This window comes from Euprymna scolopes, chromosome 14, assembly GCF_053919585.1.
Source record: "Euprymna scolopes isolate OS-2025 chromosome 14, ASM5391958v1, whole genome shotgun sequence".
Classification (NCBI taxonomy): domain Eukaryota; kingdom Metazoa; phylum Mollusca; class Cephalopoda; order Sepiida; family Sepiolidae; genus Euprymna; species Euprymna scolopes.
In genome coordinates this window covers 131,590,748-131,614,264 of record NC_136495.1, presented here as the reverse complement: position 1 = coordinate 131,614,264, position 23,517 = coordinate 131,590,748, and the positions used below count along the sequence as shown (strand labels likewise).

General features: G+C 35.7%; 1 protein-coding gene across 1 annotated transcript in view; it reads left to right on the top strand.

Moving 5' to 3' along the window:
• LOC145293272 (uncharacterized) overlaps positions 1-23,517 on the top strand; it is a 489,760-nt gene that overhangs the window by 454,609 nt on the left and 11,634 nt on the right. Inside the window, exon 4 of the mRNA XM_080139872.1 lies at positions 13,028-13,114. Within this exon, the coding sequence (XP_079995998.1) occupies positions 13,028-13,114 (87 nt within the window). The remainder of the gene's footprint in view (positions 1-13,027; positions 13,115-23,517) is intronic.

Sequence of the window (23,517 nt, the reverse complement as noted above, 5' to 3'; positions counted from 1 at the left end):
AATCTTACAAACCGGTAGGATCAGTGCAATATATTGAGAATCACCTTTATTTGTGACATCAGAGGTGTGCTGTTGACCAACGTGACTAAATCTCACGTGGAATTTACCTATGTGTATCCAAACACGTTTGACAAACAAAGAATTCACAATTTTAATTGTTCAATGTCTAACATATTTTTAATCATTATTTATAAATTCGCATTGTCCATTCTTTTAACTGACATATTTAATATCCAGTTATTTCTAAAGCACTGAACAATTTCTGTTTTCCTGACACAAATCATATTTAGTAATTTCTAAAAGAATTAACAATCGACTGCATTCCTAGGATTTCACTTATCCATTATCTTTTAACACTTGCCTACAGGGGTCGATTCTATCTTTTTCCTAATATCATTTTCACTTATCTAGTCTGTCTTCTTACTTACATGAGAAGAGGACAGCCCTGTTTGACCAAGATGGGCATCAAGACAGTTCCTCACCCTCCCTATAGTCCAGACCTTGCTGCCTGTGTCTTTTGGTTATTGCCTAAGCTCAATGAAAACGTTAGAGGCTGCTGTTATGAGAAAATTGAGGAGATGAAAGAAGCTGTGATGAGGGTCATTGACACGCTTACACAAGAGGACTTCCATAGAAACTTTCAGAGATTTTTGACACGGTAAAACAAATACATTGAAACCAGGGGAGATTACTCTAATGGGACTAGCGTTTCATGTGTGTATTATAAAGAAATGTGTGCATACGAAAAAGGTCTGGATACCTATTTAAGACACCTTGTAAATAGTGCGCTGCGCCCTTTTCATATCATGCGTACAGAGCTTCAATCAGATCGTCTAGATGTTTCTGAGAAAAGGTTTAAAGGGCAACAGGAAGACAGACAAAAAGAAATACTATATATATATATATATATATATATATATATATATATATATATATATATTTGTTATTTTTTTTTCAAACGATAAATACGGTTAATATTGGCTTCACCTCGAAGCTCATTTTTTATTTACTTAGAAAGTTGCCCATAATTTCTTTGAACGTATATAACATTTTTTTATTTATTTATTATTTTTAAAACAGCAATTTGCGTACACGCGTGTTTCGAGAATACTACCTCTCATCGGCGTAGCTCAACTATTTCTAGGGATCGAACTTCAGACCATGTTATATATATATATATATATATATATATATATTATACGCTATTATGCACAGACACACACACACACACACACACACACACACATATATATATATATATATATATATATAGATATATATATATATTCCTATGTGTGTATTATATATCCATGTATAACGTTGAGAAAGAAGTTCTTGCGGAATTTTTAATTTTTATTTCAAATGATGTATCTTCAAACAAATTCTCCTTATAATGCCTTTATATTACATATCATTTTAAAGAACATTCTTCGCGCTATCGAATTGTATAACCTACAATTTTTGTCTCATTTTCCAAACGTTGAATGCAAGATAGAAAACATCAAATTCGCACAATTTTCTTATTTTAATTCAAGCTAGGTCTAAAAGCTGCTGAAACAGCTCGTGATATCAACGAATTATTTGCTCATTACTAGCCTAATTCTCCTCCACAAAATTACTCGACCGCACATTGTTAAACCGACCCTGAAGAAGTTGAACAAATTTGACTACGAAATTCTTCCTCATCCGCTATACTGTCCAGACTACTCACCTAGTCACTACCACTTTTTCAAGTATCTTTACGAATATCTGAATAATGCTTAAAAAATCTAAGCGATATCTAAAACGTCTTCAGCGAATTGATTGCCACCAGAACGCTAGATTTTTTACGTTACTGCCATAAATACAATTGTGTTATGTTGGAAAACGTGTGTTGCTTTTGATGGCGCTAATTTCGATCATTATTATTATTTCTTTTTTTGTTTAAGCCGATATATGTTCATCTGAATTTAAAAGTTAAAAACCGCAAGAACTTTCTTTGTCAAACTGAAAATTAGTTACAAACTAAATCCATCCATTCAATTAAAATTAAATTTATTAGGCAGGTCTGTATGTGCAGACGTGGCCGGTTCTTCACATGTAAATAATTTTGATAAATTAAATAACTTTTCTTTTTTTTTACTATTTATTCGTCGGGTATTAAAGGTAAAACATATTTATAATAAAACTGGAAACTGCAGTAAATTCTCAATTGATTTCATTTACGCCCCCTCATCGTCTCAATATGTGTCTATCCGAGTAGCGCCAATTGAAAACAGCTAATAAAATTATGAACATATTTGTGAGCGAATAAAATGGCGAACGATAGCGTGAGCAACTACCCATCAAAGTATATAGTTAGTTTTTTTTGTGACTCTTTTTATATAGTGATATGATTTTTAGTGAATCCTGCTTCAAACGTGTTTTAATAGGAAATTGTGATTTTGTCAAGAAATTAACATTTTTTTGTACGATTTGTTCATATTTTTTAATTCCTTTGATTTTCATACAATGCTGTATTTTGTTACGAGACATAAATACGGAACATCGACGCAAAAGAGATGAATACGCCTCCATGAATTTGCTGACACGTAGATTCACTCTCTTATTCTATCTTTCTTTTTTTTTCGTTACCCCCCCCTCTCTCTCTCTCTCTCTATCTATCTATCTATCTATCTATCTATCTCTCTTGTTATTTTGGTCGGTTTTATTTTGTAACCACAGGTAGTGAACTAATTGAGAAAAAAGCCTCGCTCAACCGGAAGTAACTGGGCAGCCATTATACATGAAGGCTCATCCATTTGTACAGTTTGCATAAAATGCACAGATGTGTGAATGTTTCACGCCTGCATTTTTGTTCTGTTTTCATTACACTGGAAACAACCCTGGCTATATATCAGAAACTAAATGCTTTTGTTCTCCGTGATTATCGTTGATGTCTATCAATAATACAATCCACTTAATACTAGATATTATCGCCTCAGTTTCTTATAAAATCAACCACTGTTTTATAATGAAATATGTGTGAATGTTGAAGATATTATTGAATAGTGTTGCTTACTTTTCACAATTTCTCTAGCTGATCGTCATTTTGACTATCTTGTATCTAAAGTAGATTTATATTCTAGTTAAAATGTGGCCGAGTCCCAAATACATTGGTAACAAAGATATTTAACTTGCATATTGGGCATAAATCACCTCTCTTTCACTTAAAAAGAAAATTTACCACAAGCCACAATGCCAAAAGGGATACATGACCGCCATCTTTAAAATACAACTTAACAATTTTAAAATTTCCAGGCATAAAATTCCTGCCATTTCCTGACATTTACTGACAAATATACACGTTTTCGTGACAAAAATAAATTAATAAAATTAAACATAAAATATTTTTTGCGTGAAAACCCACACAATGTTCACCCTGAACTAGCTTGACATTTTCTTAGTGTTTTAAGGTAACTACATGCTTAATAATAAGCATACACTAGAAAAAGAATAATCCCCGTTATTGTTTCTATGCTGTTTTTATTTCTTATACAAATATGAATATAAAAGTTACAAGAACAGACAGCATGCCTTCTAGAGTAACAATTTTCAGATTAATTCTGGACATTTCATTAAAAAAAATAGGTACAAAATAAGTACAATTTGCAATAAAAGAAATAGTCAGTTGGTCGAATATTGGAGCCAGGCTCCTGCAAAACGATCACAGAACAAGTTCATTGCTCATCAAGAACTAGTGAAAAGTAACTTAATCATTAAGATCTGGTTGTCATGAATTGGTGCAATGGAGGTCTTTGCAATTACCGCCAAATTTGAACAGTGAATGTCATGTTTCCTGCAATTGCATCTTGCTGGAATACACGATGCAGTACAGTTACACCTAATTATAGCGAACAAATTTCCAGGATCAATTGGAAAGTCAGTTTTCTTTGGTTATAATTTACCATTTTAAAGTTTCACTCCTGGCGTATACGGTTTTAACTGGTTTCCAGCTTTCCATTCATATATTTGGGAGTAAACACGAAGGTTGTGGAATTTCGTAGCCACTCTTGTTTGTGGCAATGTTTTGGCATTAACATAATTTGAGCTTTTTGCAGCATATTCCTTAAAGCGCCTCAGTCAAAGATGATTGCTTTTTTCCCCATCATTACCATTGTACAACCACACTAAAGACTTCTCCCCAGCTTCTTGCTGGTGCTGAGTTGAGGGTTCATTTGTAGATAGCACACAAAGTCTCTTGAATAGGCGTTATGGATCAGTCTCAACTGCTTCATCTTTGCTGAGCGATTTTTTTATCCATATGTAATACCTGATGCTTTTTCTTAAAGTGTACTCCTGGACTCCCCCCCCCAATCATTGAAACTATTATCGCCTCTCTTATTAAGTCTGCTCTGTCTATATTCAACTTTTTGTTTTCAGTTACTTCACTTAAAATACTGTGAATAGAGGGATCTTCCGTATAAAGGTCTGGATAAATGGACGGATTTTCCGTGATTGTGTAATATGTTTGGATAAACGCAAGGAGCTTCCATGTATTCTTCAAATCTCGCTACACAAGTTCAAAAAGTTCTTGCAATCCAGAATCTGTCATCAAATTACCAATTAACCCAAGTAAACTAGGTGGGCCCATCTGTGTATCGATCCCAGTGCCACAAGACAAATGATTTCAGGGGACTGGAACTAGGCTGTGACTCGACTATCATCATTGCTTTCTACTAAAGTGGTTGATCGAATGTTAAAGTTGGTTTAATCACTAATATAACATGACGTTGACTACGCGCAGATTGGGTTATCAGGGATTATGTCGATCATTGGCAAAAAAAAAACAACTTATATATATATATATATATATATATATATATATATATATATATATATATATTCCTTTGTGCACTGATTGCAAAAGGGGAGTCTAGACGGATGTAAAATTAGTGAAACCTCCCAGAGGATGTCGACATTAGCAGTGGAATCGACAACTGTCTTGACCTGAAGCTTTTAAATTTCACTGGTTGTTTGTTGGTGTGCTGTGAATCTATGCACTTAATGTTGATCCTTTCAACCCTTATTATATCTTATGAAAAGACATGAATCCTTGGAGCTGGTTTTGTTTTAACTTTACCGGACGTAAAAGATGATATGATATCCATACCGTGGAATGTGTTGAAGACGATCATATTGTGGTCAGCTAGAAAGCAGGGAAACGAAAGAGAGTTCTACAGGCGAGCAGTTCTAAGAAAGAAGCATTTTTCATGGAATCTACATTTAGGTTTAGGCATAGATAAAGAGCAAGGGAAGCTATTGAGTGTAGTTTCAGTTAGACGAGTGTTATTCGTGACAGTTTAGTGAGAGGGTCCATCAATTGGAGCTCAGACGAGCATTTGCCATGAAAATAACGATAAAGCAGGGACGGGCTCGCAACGTCTTTTCTGCGGGAAAGATGTTGCAGGAAAAAGAAAAAGGCATTCCCTACTAGGATTCGAAATCTATTTTTAACTCTGTCAAGGTAGATTAAGCTGCTTCTAGCAATTCCTGCTCAGATATGGCAACAGTACTCCATCCTTAGACGTAGTGGCTCTTATACAGGTATTGAATAGAGCAATGCATCGGCAGTGAAATATCTACTGGGGCGGTAGAATGATCCCACTATTTTCCGGCGACCTTGGCAACGGATTTAGTGTACGTGTTCCATTTCAGTTAAGGAGTAAAGGTTACACCAAGAATCGTGGCAATACATGGGACCTCCCCAAGACAAATGCCATTCATTTCAATCGATACGAGATGGGGATCAGAGCGTTGATGAGGGAAAGGTAGAAGTTTGGTTTTATGTGCATTAAAAATAACCAGCCACCTCTTTCCCCATTGCACCACGTGCTCAAGATCAGAGGAGAGAGAATCAGAGAGAACTTAGTCAGCCTTTGAAGTATTGCCATAGATGGTGTGTTGTCAGCATAAATGTCTACAAATAGTCTTAGGATGTGATTTGGATGATGATGTAGATCAGGAAGAGAGTTAGGCCAAAGATTAACCCCTGAGGGACTTCATGATTAATACTTGAGCTTCTGATTTTTGCCTATCACCAACTACCCTAAGTTTTACCGCTTATCCGCACTATATATCATGGACTTATCTATCTATCTATCTATTTCTCCATATATATATATGTATTTACATATATATATATATATATATATATATATATATATATATATAAAGAGAGAGAGGGGGGGGTTACCAACAGTAATAATATCGTGAAATGTTTGTAAAGTTATTAAAATATATAACCGATAAAAATATATACCCGTTAAAAAGAATATATATCTATGTATATGTATGTATGTATGTATGTATGTATGTATGTATGTTATGTATGTATGTATGTATGTATGTATGTATGTATGTATGTATGTATGTATGTATGTATGTATGTATGTAAATTGTTCAAATCCAGTTAGATTAATGTATTCCCAACGATGAATCGAGTAGGATTGGAAAGTGGCCGGACTTACGATAAATATGGCGATCACGTCAGTCAGTTTCTGCCAAAAAGTTAAGACTGTTTTTCGGAAGTGGGAAAGGATAAGAAATAAAATTAATAGAAAAAAAACGCCCATTTTATTTAATGAAAAGATAAAAAAACGCCCATTTATTTAATGACATATATATATATATATATATATATATATATATATATATGTATATAAATGTATGTATATATATATACATATATATATATATGTGTATATAAATGTATGTATATATATATACATATATATATATATATATATATATATATATATATATATATATATATATATATACATACAGACGGCGAGAGATAGAGAAAGCTTGTAAGTAAGAGAAAACAGAAGGGGATAGTAAGAAAGTTAAAATACTTATTCAAAGTCTCGTGTTTCAGCATTAATATTGCTCACTTTAAACTATTAGAAATATACTTTATTCACTCTGGATGTCGCCAGTGTGAAAAAAAAAATCTACGAAAATACTTATTTACTAGGAAAATTATGTACGCGACATTTCACTTTATTTATCTTCACAATAAGCAATAATACATCAATGCATAAATTATCTTTTCATTATGTTTTGTTATATTGTAGGTAAATTATATGGCTTACTTAACACAATACGTCAGAGGCCTGATATATAATTGTCGCCAATGTTAACAATTCATGCGTTACTCATAACGTGTTTATTTTTATGTGACTCGTATAAACATTTGCGCTCAATGTGAATATTAAGTAAAAATTACTTTGAAAATTTTAAAATTAATACTGAATACTGAATTCTGTGAGTTGGTAAAGCATTCTTTACTGATAAGAAAAACTATTGTTAATGGAAATCATTTTGGAGGGATCTGTATTATCCATAACAAATGCCAACTGATGCCAAATGCTAAGGTCGCCTAAAGTCACCAGTTCTTTCAGAAAACATTAAAAATTGTTCATAGCCTCGTTGTGACTGTGGATATACAGGGTGGTCGCAAGAAAGGCGGGAAATTTGAAGGTGAGCTTAGATCATGAATAAAATGCGTGATTGCTATTTTTTTATTGGTTCTTTTGTTGATTTTCTAGGTTAAGACGCTGCGCAGTGAAGCGCACGGACGAGTATCTATGAGTATAATATAACATTTGTCTTTGAAAAACTTTGTAAAATTATTCTTTGTAAAAATAAATCGTTCTTTGACAAATTTCCCGCTTTTCTAGCGACCACGCTGTATTAATGTTTTCTGAGCAAAGAAATTGACGATATACAAAATATATTCAACAGTTGTCAATAATATATATATATATATATTACAAACAGGTGTCGTATTCTGCTCAAATCCAATCAAAAACTACAATGCGTTGAAAATTCGGAAAGTCGTTTGCACTCGTTTCGAATCAATAAAATTGAGTATTTACGTCAATTTGTGACAAATAATTTAATATTCACGTTTTACAACAATAGCGGACGAAATCACCGAAGGCGTCAAAAGACGCATACAGAAACAGGTTACATTTAAGTCTTCGTATTTTTTATAGTGCGGTAACTATTTTTATATGGTTTACCTTGTGAAAAGAAGAAACATCAGCAGCAAATAGTCTACATTATTATTAATAGGTTTGCTGGAGGGCATCACTAAAAAAATGGCGATGAATGCAGGTGATGAGGGTTTGTGTTTCACTAAGAAAATACCCTGTAATAAGTCGATCTTAATGATGGAAAAGATACATGAATTTTATTTCAACTTACTTCCGCACCTACTAAATAATCTAAATCCGACACCCTAAAGAATGCCTCAGTCAAAGATGTATGACTCCAATAAACACGTTATAATATCGGAAATTGGGGAGTCATTTTTATTGGATTAGAAGAGAAGCCTTAGAATCAATGTATTACTACAGAAGAATAGTTTTATTACCGTATCTTTCTGTTAAGTTACCCTATTGTTTCAGCTACTCGGCCGTTTTTTTGCCGTCTGTAGCTTCAGAAGGATAGTTTTAATTTAGATATATATATATATATATATATATATATATATATATGTATATATATATATATATATATATATATATATATATATATATATATAGTTCCCTTTGCATTTTCTCTCTTTTAATAATGAAAAAAATCCCTGCGTTTGTTTGTATGTCTACCTAAAACTTTCGACAGAGGCGACAGATTTTCACGAGATCGACATCATTTTGCAACTCGATCGTTCGGACGATAAATATCGAACATTTGGCTAAAAACATTAATTCCTTTACCCCCAAATAGGCACGATTTTACAAGGTAGGGTCGCTTTTTTCGCCAATATTTTCGAAAGTCATCTCCTCCCTTTGATTGTCTAGCCTTAATTTAAACCTTCGCTACTTCCAGTTTAGTGATGGACGCAACGGCAATGACGTCAACTTTTTTTCGTGTTCTTTTCCTCATTTGCAGTACGGGTTCGAGCCTTCCTGTCTGCCTACTAGTCCTTTTTTTTTTTTTTTTGTTCAACACACACCTACAAACACGCGGGCAACGCCAGACACCCAGGCTAGTCTTCTATATATTAATTCGATAGCGTGTGTGTTATTTTGTGTGTTACCTTGACATCTTCCCCCCCCCGAGTTACTGTCGTTTTACTATTATGACCTTCCATTTCTTGTTATAAACAATTTTACCAAAAATTCTTAACAAAAATTCTTCGTAACATTACACAACATGACACCTTTATTTGAATCTTGTCCAGCTCCAGAATTTGCATGATTCAAGCAAAACCTCTCATTAGACCATTAGCACAACGGATAAATATAAGGTATAATCAGTTCTGAATTACATTCTTCTTATAATTGAAGGAACAATCCTCGGTAAAAGCTATGCAATGATTAAAATATAGATATTACTTCTACTCGGTCATGGCTGACACAACAAGAATAAGTTATATGTTACGTTTGAAATTCCGTATAGATTGCGTTTGACATTAAGATTCACAAGTTCGACAAGCCGCATCTGAAGAGATGCTCAGAAGTTACAAAGGCTTAAATGTGTTAAGAATTACATCTAAGATGAAAACAATACTCTGAATAATTTAGATCATAAAATTTGATCCTTATTTATAGGTGTAGAAATACGAAGCTGTCACCATGAACAAGTATAAAAATCTATTGGTTTGACTAAAATGTTCATTCGTTTAGATATTTATTTATTTTTGTTGATTTCTTTATTTCTATCTATTTATTATTATTTATTAGAAATATAAGCAACAACATTATTAATATAACTGAGATTATGCAGTTAACTTTGCACGTTCAGTTTAAAATGTTTTAAAAATAATTACGATAAGCAGGGATACCCGATATTGCGCGGGGTTGAATGGGGATCAACAAATGTTTCGCGCTCCCATTTTTTATTGTCATCGAAATCGGTGAATTCGTTCATTATTGAACAAATCGATTAATTGGCTGCTATTAATGGCGATCCATCGCGTTGCACCTGGAGGAAACTGCATATACCTTCCAGGGGTGACACAGTTCAAAATACATTGTAATCGACATTTACTGTAGACGACTTACTTCTGATTTTATAAAACTATTTTTTTATATAATGGCTTGAATTAAAGTTAAAAATGCAGACATTAAGTTTCATGGTTCAATTGGGCTCTAAAAAGGTAGCATTTACTTCGAACGCGTTCGGTCATTTCAAAGAACACACCGCTGATTTTATATGCCAGATCTTTCTATTTCTACTGTAAGAATAGCTTGAATTAATGTTTCAAATGCAAAAACCAAGTGTCATAGTCGAATTGCGCTCTTAATAGAAACATTAATTTCGAACGTTTCGTTGTCATTTCAAAGAATGTACTGTTGATTTTATATGCCGGCCTTTTCTGTTTCTGAGGTAATAAAACTTCTAAAATGTACTTATGATGTTATGGGTGTATAAGACGTTAACTTTAATCAAAATCGCATGTTCTTTCTTTCATCGATTTTTCCGATTACCGAAACTTATAGTAAACATTCTAATACGAAACCTATCTAAGAACACCGCCAGGCACATAAAAGATACTTGCGTGAAATTTACAAAAATCGACCCAGCCGTTTAGGTGTCAATAGAGAATGAAACTCACACAGACACAAATTTACTTTTATATAATTGTAGAGATTAGGTTGTGATACAGCATTTTTTCAACTATGGGTTTTCTTTGGTCACTGCTAATCATCTTTCAAGACCATGTAAAGCATTTCTGTCACACCAGTTCTGTAACACTATGGGGGTCCTTTGGTCACTGCCGATCATCTTTCAAGACCATGTAAAGCATTTCTGTCACACCAGTTCTGTAACACTATGGGGGTCCTTTGGTCACTGCCGATCATCTTTCAAGACCATGTAAAGCATTTCTGTCACACCAGTTCTGTAACACTATGGGATTCCTTTGGTCACTGCCGATCATCTTTCAAGACCATGTAAAGCATTTCAGTCACACCAGTTCTGTAACACTATGGGATTCCTTTGGTCACTGCCGATCATCTTTCAAGACCATGTAAAGCATTTCTGTCACACAAGTTCTGTAACACAATGGGGGTCCTTTGGTCACTGCCGATCATCTTTCAAGATTATGTAAAGCATTTCTGTCACACCAGTTCTGTAACAGCATGTAATACACATGGCATATCTTTGCGCCAGTTACTGTCGCTTTGCATTCTTTTTTTCTGTAGATAAAAAAACATAAGATGTCGTTACTCTTCTGCTTGGTCGGCTATTTTTATTGCAAAAAACACATGCAAAAATATCAGAGCTCCACCTCTCTGGGGTTTATCTTACAACTAGCCTGGGTGCCCGTCCTTGCTCGGGTGTTCAGAGCTGTATGTTGAGCAAACCAATAAAAAATAGTGGTAGGATCGAAGTTGTACCGCGAAGCAGGTAAATAACCTGAAAAAAGTGACGTCTTTGCCATTGCGTCCATCGCTAAACCGGAAGTGGCGAAGGTTTTAATTAAGGCTAGTCAATCGAAAAGAGGGGATGACTTTCGAAAATATCAGCGAAAAAATCAACCCACTCCCTGTACAAAAGTGCCCAGTTGAGGGTGAAGGAATCAATGTATTAGCTAATCTTTCGATATTTGTCGTCCGAAGCGTCGACACTCAAAACGATATCGATCTCGTGAAAATACGTCGCCGCTATCAAAAGTTTTAGGCAGACATACATACATACATATAAATTTTCAAATAATATTTATATTATTGATGCCATTCACATACTCGATGCATCAAGTATTGGATTCAAGGAATATAAATATAAAACGATGTTTAGTAGGCCGGAAAGATTACATTCCAAAAGCGCTTTTGGCCAAATCAAATGTACTTACCATTTTTATCGGTTCTAAATGTAATATTTTATAGGTATAATTAAAAGTATTATAGAAAACAACTCTTTAAGTTTATAAAGTAAATATGTATAATGTCATATAAGTACAAAACTATACGGGGTGAACCGAGAAAATTGTCGCGACAGAAAAGACGACGTGATTCGATTTCGATGAAAACCGGTTTTCTTTTTTTTTTTTTTTTTTTTGCAAACAATCTACTATTTGGCTAGTTGTATACAAATACCAAGAATGACAAGACCCTTCTATCATGTAGTAAAGTGACACACTGTTCAACGAGTGAGATCGGAGATGCACCGCGGTACAACTCCTTCTCTCTGCCGTTCCAAGTTATGGCAACAAGACTGCTGCTTGTACCTTTAAAATGGAAGACCTGACAGTTCAACGCTTAAGGGCACAGCTCAATGGAGTTTCTGGCCACAGTTATGGTATTTGGTGGGGTTTCAAGTGAAAGTCAACACGAATGTGTTAAATATTGTGACGAATCCCTGGTGCGACTAGGTGGCTACTGGCAAACCTTGGGTATGACAGCAGGACTCGGCGCCGGCCCACAAGTCCGAAGAAAACCAGGTTTGGTTTCAGAACGAGTGCAACAACTTTGTACTCTTCTCTCACTGGCTCCCCTTCTCTCTCGACCTAAACCTGCATGACTACTTTGTTTGGTTATACATCGAAAACATCACCAATATGACCTCCAACAGCACAACAGACAGCCTGATCGACGCCATCTGCCGAGTATTTGCCGAGGTCCCGCCAGCATTTGCAGAAAAGGCCTGCTCCCAGTTCTGAATCCGTACCGGGGCGGTGATTGAGGCCGAACGTGGCTACATTGAATAGATGTAAGTTCTACTACTCAAATTACTTGAATTCAATAAAAGTTTTAAAATAAAACTGTAGTGTTGTTTGTTTAGGGCGACACTTTATCGTTCCACTCTGTGTATATAAACACGACGCTCGCACAGAACATGCGCACAGAACATGCACACAGGTATATAATATATGTAACTTACCACATTATGAAGTAAAATTTTACTATAATCTCTTTCGCATCAACTAACTCATTTTATTCTTCTGGAATTTCGTGTTCTTCTCTTCATTCAACGTATCTTTGTCGTTTCCGTATTGTGACGATATATTGATTTGAAACACGTATGATGTTTATTTTAATTTTATACACAGATACGTTCTTCATGGAAAGGGAAAGAGAGAAAGACAGAGAGAACGGGCGCATCCCCCCACCCATCCCCACGGGCGGGTGAACCGTCGGTTAGTACCCGTGTCTTCTATCCTGTCATCTGCCCTAATGACTTGTAGCCTGTTGCTTTACTCTCTTTCTTATCTTCTAACACAATTTCACGTGGCATGCAATCTGGCATGACAATTACTCATCTGAAAATCTTCTCTTCGTTTCGCAAGTTGCATCAATCATATGTGACTCTCTCAAACTAATCGTATCAGGTACAAGGCTAATCAATATGTTCTAACATATCAGCAGTTTAATGTGTGTAGTTACCCGACGTTTCATACGAGTTTGCTTTACTAATTTCACACACGTTTTATGACGTTTTACTCATGTTTTCATGACATTGTTTTTATAATCTTGCGTAATTATACTTTTACACACGTTTTATGACGTTTTACTCATGTTTTCATGACATTGTTCTTTTAATCATACGTAATTATACTTTTACACACGTTTTATGACGTTTTACTCATGTTTTCATGACATTGTTCTTTTAATCATACGTAATTATACTTTTACACACGTTTTATGACGTTTTACTCATGTTTTCATGACATTGTTCTTTTAATCATACGTAATTATACTTTTACACACGTTTTATGACGGTTTACTCATGTTTTCATGACATTGTTCTTTTAATCTTACGTAATTATACTTTTACACACGTTTTATGACGTTTTACTCATGTTTTCATGACATTGTTTTAATAATCTTGCGTAATTATACTTTTACACACGTTTTATGACGTTTTACTCATGTTTTCATGGCATAGTTCTTTTAATCTTACGTAATTATACTTTTACACACGTTTTATGACGTTTTACTCATGTTTTCATGACATTGTTCTTTTAATCTTACGTAATTATACTTTTACACACGTTTTATGACGTTTTACTCATGTTTTCATGACATTGTTCTTTTAATCATACGTAATTATACTTTTACACACGTTTTATGACGTTTTACTCATGTTTTCATCACATTGTTCTTTTAATCATACGTAATTATACTTTTACACACGTTTTATGACGTTTTACTCATGTTTTCATGACATTGTTCTTTTAATCATACGTAATTATACTTTTACACACGTTTTATGACGTTTTACTCATGTTTTCATGACATTGTTTTAATAATCTTCAGTAATTATACTTTTACACACGTTTTATGACGTTTTACTCATGTTTTCATGACATTGTTTTAATAATCTTCAGTAATTATACTTTTACACACGTTTTATGACGTTTTACTCATGTTTTCATGACATTGTTTTAATAATCTTCAGTAATTATACTTTTACACACGTTTTATGACGTTTTACTCATGTTTTCATGGCATAGTTCTTTTAATCTTGCGTAATGCTTTTACACACGTTTTATGACGTTTTACTCATATTTTCATGACATTGTTCTTATACTCTTAAGTAAATATAACAGACTGGCCAGCCTTTATAATTATATGAAAAGTGTAAGTCTTCTGGGATTTGTTTACAAGTTATTGTTTCTGTCGATTTATGTTGCAATACGAGCGATGAAAGATGACGAATTGGATTAATGATTAACGCTGTGGACTGGGATATAGACATGCTGCATATAACGAAAGTCAATGCCATGAATTCAGTTTTACTATTATGTTTTTGTGGGAATATCAATATTCATGGATAACAATAATAAGGCAGATGGGACTGTCTGACAACTGCTGACGACACTACCATTTATGGTAGCACATCTAAGACAGTAAACGACCAAGTTCTCTCCAATTCTCTCTCCTCTGATCTTGAGCACGTAGTACAATGGGGAAAGGAGTGGCTGGTTACTTTTAATGTATCTAAAACAAAGCTTCTCTCTTTACATCATCAACATTCTGATCCACATCTGGCATCAATTGAAATGAATGGCTCTCGTCTTGAGGAGGCCTCAAGTTTTGACAAGCTTCTGGGCTTGACGTTTATTCCTAATCTTAAATGGAACACGCACATCAAATCTGTTGCCAAGGCCGCTGGAAAAATGGTGGGATCTTTCTATCGATCCGATAAATATCTCACTGCTGATGCTATTCTCTATCTATATAAGAATCAGGTACGTCCAAGGATGGAATACTGTTGCCACATCTGGGCAGGAGCTGCTAGAAAGGACTTGTCCTGCCTTGATAGAGTTCAAAATAGGCTTCGTAGCCTCGTAGGAGATGTCCTTTTCTCTTCCTTGCAACCTCTATCTCACAGAAGAGATGTTGCGATCTTGTCTCTGATGTATCGTTATTTTCATGGAAGGTGTTCAACTGAGCTTCAATCTATGGTCCCCCCTCGCCAAACTTTCACAAGAAACACTCGTCTAGCTGTAAACACTATAAATAATTCCACCCACTCTTTATCTGTGCCTAAACCTAAACGTAGATTCCATGAACAAAGCTTCTTTCTTAGAACTGCTCGCCTGTTGAATTGTCTTCCGTTTTCCTGCTTTCCGGCTGACTACAATATGGTTGTGTTCAAGTCCAACGTAAATAAGTTCTTGATGAGCCGTTCTATATAAGTTATCAAATTTACCAAATTTTCATTACTAATGATTACTATATTGTCCGGTGTCTACTGTACACTCTTTAACCCTGATCCTTGAGGGGCCTCTTGGCCTTGATATGTGGTGATGCATATGTAAAAAAAAAAGACTTCGGAGAAGGAAAATTGCAAAAAATTTTTTTTTTAAATGCCATCAGAAAAGATTCGGATTTGAGTCACAATTTATTTCTGTTTGGTGGAAAGAGTCGATCATGTTAGCAAAAGAAAAACGACGCGACGCCGGATACTAACGGACTCGTGACGCAGTAGTTTTATTACGTAGAAAAAAATCAGTTATAAAGTGACCTTCTTCTGAAGCTTTAAGGTTCAATCTTAAAGATGGATGATCGAAAATATAATTGCGTCTTACCTAGGATGTTTATCCAGCTATTACTGATGAAACGAGAGCATAGTACCCCCATGGAATAAATAAAGGGTTCCGTTGGAAATTCTGTCCAGATTTCCGATACAGCTGAAGAAGGTTGGAGGTTACATTTACCAAAATATTGTGAAAATGGCACCCAGCATGAGAGCAGTAGTCCGAACTATCCAGATATTACGAATAACCAATCCTCATCTAAACTATCAAAAACTGTAATACAGAACAGAGATCTAAAAAGAGTGTGCTGATTGACTTCAGAAATTGTTCTCCATTTTTAATCTTTGTTTTAAATTAGAAATATTTTACAAGTTTATATTTTGTCACCATTTGAACCGCTATTATATATATATATATATATATATATATATATATACAGAGTTGGATTCCTGCTATACTATTGAATGGTAGAGTTTTTTTTTTATCGCAAGCTACTGACTAAAAATTATTTTGTTAAAATTCTACGTAAATTATTAGTATCTGTTTCTAATAAATAAACGTTCAGTTTCATTCAAAGTCATTGATTTTAATATTTCATCTGGTAAGCAAGTCTCTTTTGATTACTAATTTCAACGTAGGAGTAGAAGTATCCAACAACCCTAGGTACTAAGTCTTCATTCTGGAACCCATCACATCGTATAAAAAATGCTGGTCAAATACAGGGTCAATTTTCGTCATAGACCGTAATTGAATTCATATTATTTTCTACGTCAATATTTGATAACACTTTCTTTTTTGATTAAAACTTACTAACCTTTCGCTTCAAAAGGGGGCCCTTTTCTGACCAATGTTAACTCTGTCTGCCGTCTGTCTAACTCTTCTTCGACTCTAGCTCCTATATTGAGAATTCATTTCTGCCATGATGTCATACGCATTTCCAAAACGTGCTGGACCTGGTGGAGAACTCACGTGGCCTAAACATACTTTGTTTGGCACGTTTCCAAACCACTTTTGCAGACAATGAATTTTCTCTAACCTACTTTTCGAACTAACTTATTTTTCAACATATTTAAATTTTCTATTTTTCGTACTTCTAACTGACCTTTTCATAAAAAAATTGAGTAATTAAATACCTTTTCAAACAACATATCTAAACTATTTTATTTTAAAACTGAACAATGCGAAAAATTCCATTTCTGACCCTATTCCTGAACCTTTCTAGTCTATTTTTGTACTCTGTCAAGGCAGGATAGGCTGTTTTTAGCAGCTCCTGCCCAGATATAGCAACAGTATTCCATCCTTGGACGTACTTGGCTTTTATATAGATAGAGAATTGCATCAGTAGTGATATATCTTCTGGAGCGGCAGAAGGATCCCACCATCTTTCCAGCGACCTTGGCAACAGACTTGATGTACGTGTTCCATTTCAGATCAGGAGTAAAGGTTAAACCCAGAAGCTTGTCGAAACACGGGGCCTCACCCAGACGAGAGCCATCCGTCCCAATTGATGCCAGATGGGGATCAGAGCGTTGATGATGTAAGGATAGGAGTTTGGTTTTAGATGCATTAAAGGTAACCAGCCACGTATTCCCCCACTGAACCACGCGCTCGAGATCAGAGGAGAGAGAATCAGAGAGAACTTCGTCATTTACAGCCTTTGATGTGTTGCCGTAGATGGTCGTGTCATCAGCATATATGTCAACGAATGATTTAAGTATGTGTTTAGGGAGGTCATTGATGTAAATCAGGAAGAGAGTTGGGCCCAAGATTGACCCCTGAGGGACTCCAGCATTTATATTGCAGGCCTCCGAGTTTTGTCCATCGACATTTGTCTGAACTGACTTTTCCCGAGCATTTACGGTCAAACCCAAATATCAACTGACGTGATATTATAAACAAACAAGGACCGAATTTGATGAACGACATTATCATTATTTTTTTTTTGTGTGTGTGATTTAGTCCACTAGGCAAATTATTGCCGGTAATATATAATATTCAATAGACGATTGATTCTATACTAATACATACGCAATCTGCATAAATTAAAATATCATGTTTAACCGTATTGTACGAACGGACAACGCCGGGTTACCAGTGAGTTTATTCATATAGACATTACAGGCTTTGCTACAATGGCATTACAATTTTTCGATCTATAGTAATTAATATCTAATATCTAATCAGACAAACATATTCTATATTTTTATTTGATTTCCGCATTTAATATAATTACCACGAAGACGTAATAATCTATTAATATTAAAATAAATATTATAGACGTCTTCTTATTAATGTTATTATTATTATTGCTATAAATTATATCTTTAACTATGTCTGTTCTATTAAAACAAGGCAGCTAAAATCAAGAAAGTAAAACAATGTTAAATTAATATATGTGTGACTAAAATAAACATGGCGTTTCTGAATTTTTGAGATGAGGAGTGGTTATTCTTATTATTTGGTTTCATCGAACTATTTTTCTCATCTTGAGTGTGATTTTCACAACGTTTCGGTTGATGTAACCGACCTTAATCAGGTGTATCTTGTCGAACCTGTGAATGTTACTGTGGAACTTGGTAATTCAGACGGAATTTCGATTGGAACCCTTTATTTACTTTACGAGGGTAGCATGCTCTTGTTCTGTCAGCTATGACGTATTAGAGGTCCTAAAGAATTCGCATTTGTATTTTTCGTCGCCCGCACTGAGGATTGAACCTTCAGCCTTCAGAAGAATATCACTTTTTACAATTGATGTTTATAACTACTGCGCAACGAGTCTTTGACAGATACACCTGAAGAAAGTCGGATGTTACATCGACCGAAACGTTGGGAGTATCACACTTAATAATATAAGAACAGTAGTCTGATGAATCCAAATATTATGAAAAATAAACACATATGAAAAGCGGCGGTGCAGAGGTGAAAAATTTTAAAAGAATGAGACCAACTGTCTAAATTAAGAAAAATCCTTCCTATTTAAAACAGCACCCATTCATCGCCTCTACCTGCTGAAATATATGTTGTATCTTTTCACCGTTTTCTACCCGACATTCTTTCTCCGTTTATCCATTTTTAATTTCATAAGACAACTGGGTCCATTGCTAAATAGCTTTTCTTTAACCTTCTTAAATAACCAAACTAAAGACTTTAATAGAAATTGCAACATACTGCCTGGACAACTACAAAGGAGGCTGTGTTAATACGTCAAACACTTTCGAGAAACAGCGAGAATATGGTTTTGAATGATGGGCAACAATGAATTCATGAATGCTTCGAGGGAGATAAAAAGATAAAGAGTCATATCCGTAATTGTCTGTACCAGGCAGGTCACCACTTAAATTGAATGAAAGTATAAATTAATTCCTATAAAATATGCGACGCTTCTATCTCACTTTCTTCTTTTCTCGTGTCGACAAAACTATTCAAAGCCACCAAATGCATGTACTTGGTCGTTAGTGTCTAGAAAGAGTGTTACATATATGCTGCCAGGGAAGTGATTCATTAAAGTAGAGTCCTGAGTCGAGGGAGAGTGGTAAGGAAAATATAAGTAGTTTATGTTATGTTGAAAAGTGAATCTAAAGCTCGTAAAGGTCTTGTCGCCTGATTCTAGTTTAGATTCCTTCGTCCGTGCATTTATTTGTCAGAGGCCCTACGGCTTACTGGGACATAACCAAACATGTAAAAGTGCTAAGAGGAGATGGAGGAGTGTAAGTTAGTTTCACTTAACACTAGAATATACGGGGAGTTTGCTAGGAGAAATGATTCTACATAGTCTAAGTTAGTTGTTATGATAAAATAAAAGATATGGTTAATGTCGGATTCCGAATCTACCACAACTTCAAATAGTTACAAAAACAAACGAGACTATGACTCAATTCAATTGTCTGAACTTTTTAATGATATGTTGAAAACGTTTTTATCCGTTTTCATCAGGAAAAAAGAGATGCTAAGGGGTAAAGATTTAAAAATTGGTACGTGAAAGGCAACCGAATTTTATGTGTTTTCAACTGTTTCACAACTGCGCATGCGCGGTCGTGAAATATGACAGCTCTCTTATGTTAAGTATAAGTTGGTTTGAGAACACTCTTTAAAAGTCATGTCAAGCTGGTGAAATGATTATCGTATTTGACTCACAGCTTTTAGGCTTTGGCTTGAGCATTGTTTTTACTTACAAGAAATGCACTGTTTAAAAAAAAACATACTAGTCGCATGCATATGTGTTTCCGTTTTTGTCTATTCTTCGTTTTCATTTTTTCAAGGAATTTAACGTTACATTCAATCCTTACAGTATTTCTGTTTATAATGAATAAAAAGTCTGCACTAATTAAAATATAATATTCATGTGTATTTTACAACCGGACAACGATGTGTATATCTTCTAGCTAATCTTATAAAACTAAAGCAAATAATATTTAAAATAACGTTGACAAAAATGTTTTTGTGGCTTTTACATTCAGATGGACATACCTCGGCTCAAATAACAATTTATTTACCGGAATTAGAAGCATCAGAATCAACACACGTTTGCTAATGCAAGACAAATGTATTTATACCAGTAACATTAAAATGCTGCGTTCTGGTGAAGATTAAGTCGCTGAAGGCGTTTTATTAACGCTTGAGTTTTTGGAAGCATTTCTCACATAGAAAGTTGCCGAACTGCTTGAAAAAAGTCATAGTAGATAGTTGAGAAATCTGGAGAGTATGGTGGATGAGAAAGAGTTTCGCAGCCCAATTTGTCAATCTTCTTCAACGTGTGGTCAAGCATTGTCGTATAGGAAACTACATATATATATATATATATATATATATATATATATATATATATATATATATATAGTAGAAATGGTAATTAATAACAACTGAAGAAAGTGCTCAATACTGTGGTAGAACCAATATGCGTTTGATTTTTTATTACCGTATCTTTCTGTTTAGTTTTTTTAAATTTTTTTAAATTACATTTTCACCCCAAACAAGGCACATTGCCACTCAGGTGTAGGGGGCTACTATCAGGGTCAGTAACTACGGGGGCACTATGTAGGGATTTGTGCAGCAAGATGTCGGTTCACGTTGCACTTGAACTTCTGCATGTCAGTACAGTTAGGAAAGCATGATCCTGGAATGAAATTCCAGAGTCTAGCGGCTCTGGGGAAGAAACTACTGGAGTAGAAGGATCTTTTGCATCTAGGGATCTCTACTGTGTGGGGGTGGGATTTAGCTGCCTGTCGGGTTTGTCGAGGGTGTCTTCGACGTGGGGGCACACGTGTCTGCAGTTCGTCAGAGCACTCACCATTAAAATACTTGTAGAACAAGCAGAGGGGTGCAACGTTTCGTCGATGGGACAGAGGCTGAAGCTTAGATGCCAGTTCAGGGCCTATCAGATTGGCGACTCTTTTTTGAACCTTGTCTAGGAGCGAGAAACTAGTAGTAGACGCACCAGCCCAGATGTGACAACAATACTCCATACATGGGCGAATGGTGGCCTTATAGAGATAGAGGATACTTTCAGGTGTCAGTAGTTTTCAAGCACGGTAGAGAGAGCCTACCTTTTTTGCAGCGGCCCTGGCAATGTTTTCAATATAATTGTTCCAGCTCATGTTTCCTGTGAACGTTATGCCAAGCAGTTGAAAGATGTACTCTCAGACAGGAAGTCACTGGCTATTGCTATTGGTGGCAGAGAAGGTTTCTTGTAATTATTGAAGGAAACCAGTTTGTTTTTGGCAGCATTGAATGTGACCATCCATTTATGTCCCCATTCCACTACAGATTGGAGGTCATCCTCTAGTGTTTTTGCCATTTCTTTAGATATGTGTTCATTTGTTTTCCTGTCATGCCTGTTATAGAGTGTAGTGTCATCAGCATATATACCCATCTCAGAGGCAGTTTTGTCGGGGAGGTCATTAATAAATATCAGGAACAATAGAGGTCCAAGAATAGACCCCTGAGGCACTCCCGCATTTATATCACACTGTTTTCGATGCTCGACCGTCGGGGACAACCTGGATTTTTCTCTTGTCTAAGAAGGATTCAATTATGCTAAGTATTCTACCAGTGATACCGTATCATTTAATTTTCCTGAGGAGACTCTTGTGCCATACCCTGTCAAAAGCCTTAGATATATCTAGAGCTACCGCTCTGCCCTCCCCCGCTTTATCCAGTGAATGGTATATACGTTCAGAGATTACAGTGAGAATGTCAGCTGTTGAACGGGCTTGTCTAAATCCATATTGTTGGTCAGTCAGAAGTTTAGCGTCTGTAAGGTGCCGGACTAGAGCATGGTTAATTATGGTCTCAAATATTTTGGCGAAAAGTGGGAGGAGGCTAATGGGGCGATAATTTGATGGGTCAGTTCTTTCGCCAGAATTCTTGAATATTGGTACCACAGAAGCGGTTTTCCAACAGCCCGAAAAGCATGATTCATTAAGGCATTTGTTGAAGAGTTTGGAGAGAACTGGAGCTACTTCGACTGAGCACTTTTTAATAGCACAACTGGGATGAGATCGGGTCCGCATGCTTTGGAAGTGTCAAGATTTATTATGATAGCATGTACCTGAGCAGGGGTGATTTTTAGATCGTCTAGCGTGGCTTCTGTCCGCAAAGGAAAGTCAGGCAGGGGGTGGTTGGTAGGGTCCAGTGTGGAGTTCGAGGCAAACCGGCTGGCAAGCATATTAGCTTTGTCGGTTGCTGAGCAAACAACCTCGTGATTGTTGGTTAGTGGGGGAATTGTTGATTGCCCGTTGTTTACTACACTGTTGTAGATTTTCCAGAAGTCACGATTTCCTAATTTTTGTGCTTCGATGCGTTTTTTAGTGGTTTCAGTAAATTCTCTCTTAGCTGTCGCTATTTCTTTCTTAACGTTATTTCTCGCTTCTATGTACTTCTGTTTGTTTGAACTGGACTTATGTCGGTTAAGTCGGCGGTATGCATTCTGCCTTTGAGCAATGGCAGTTGCGCAAGTCGAAGTAAACCATTGGGGAGAGTGGGGCTTGCTATAAAATTTCCGCACGGGAACATGTGCTTCCATTGCTGTTTTGAACCATTCAGGGGTCTTATTTGCGCACTGTTCGGCAGGAAGAGAAAAAATATTTCCCCATGGGGCATCTCTGATAAGATCTCTGATGGCTTCCCAGTCAGCTTTTTAAAAATATCTCGTTGTTTTGAGCACTGGCTCTTCAGTTTAGGGTCTAGAATTTAGGGCGATTCCTACCATTATCACTGCATGGTCAGCGTTCCCGAGTGGGCTGTTAGCATTTGTTGTACAATCCTCGGGAACTGTAGTCAGAAACAGATCTAGAAGTGATGCTTGTTGTTCTTGCTGGTCAGGGAAACGGGTTGGAAACGTAACCATTTGTGATAGGGAGTGAGATATAGTAAAACTATGTGTTGTGCTGCCCGCTGCATCTGTGTGAGTAGAGAATCCAAGCCAGTTTTGTGGTGAACATTAAAGTCGCCAAATACATGGACTTGGGCGGTATTGTCAAGGGAGAGTGCTGTGTCTATACTGTCGGAGACTTTGTTTATTATGGTGCAGTCCTGGGTCGAGGGAGAGCGGTAGAGAA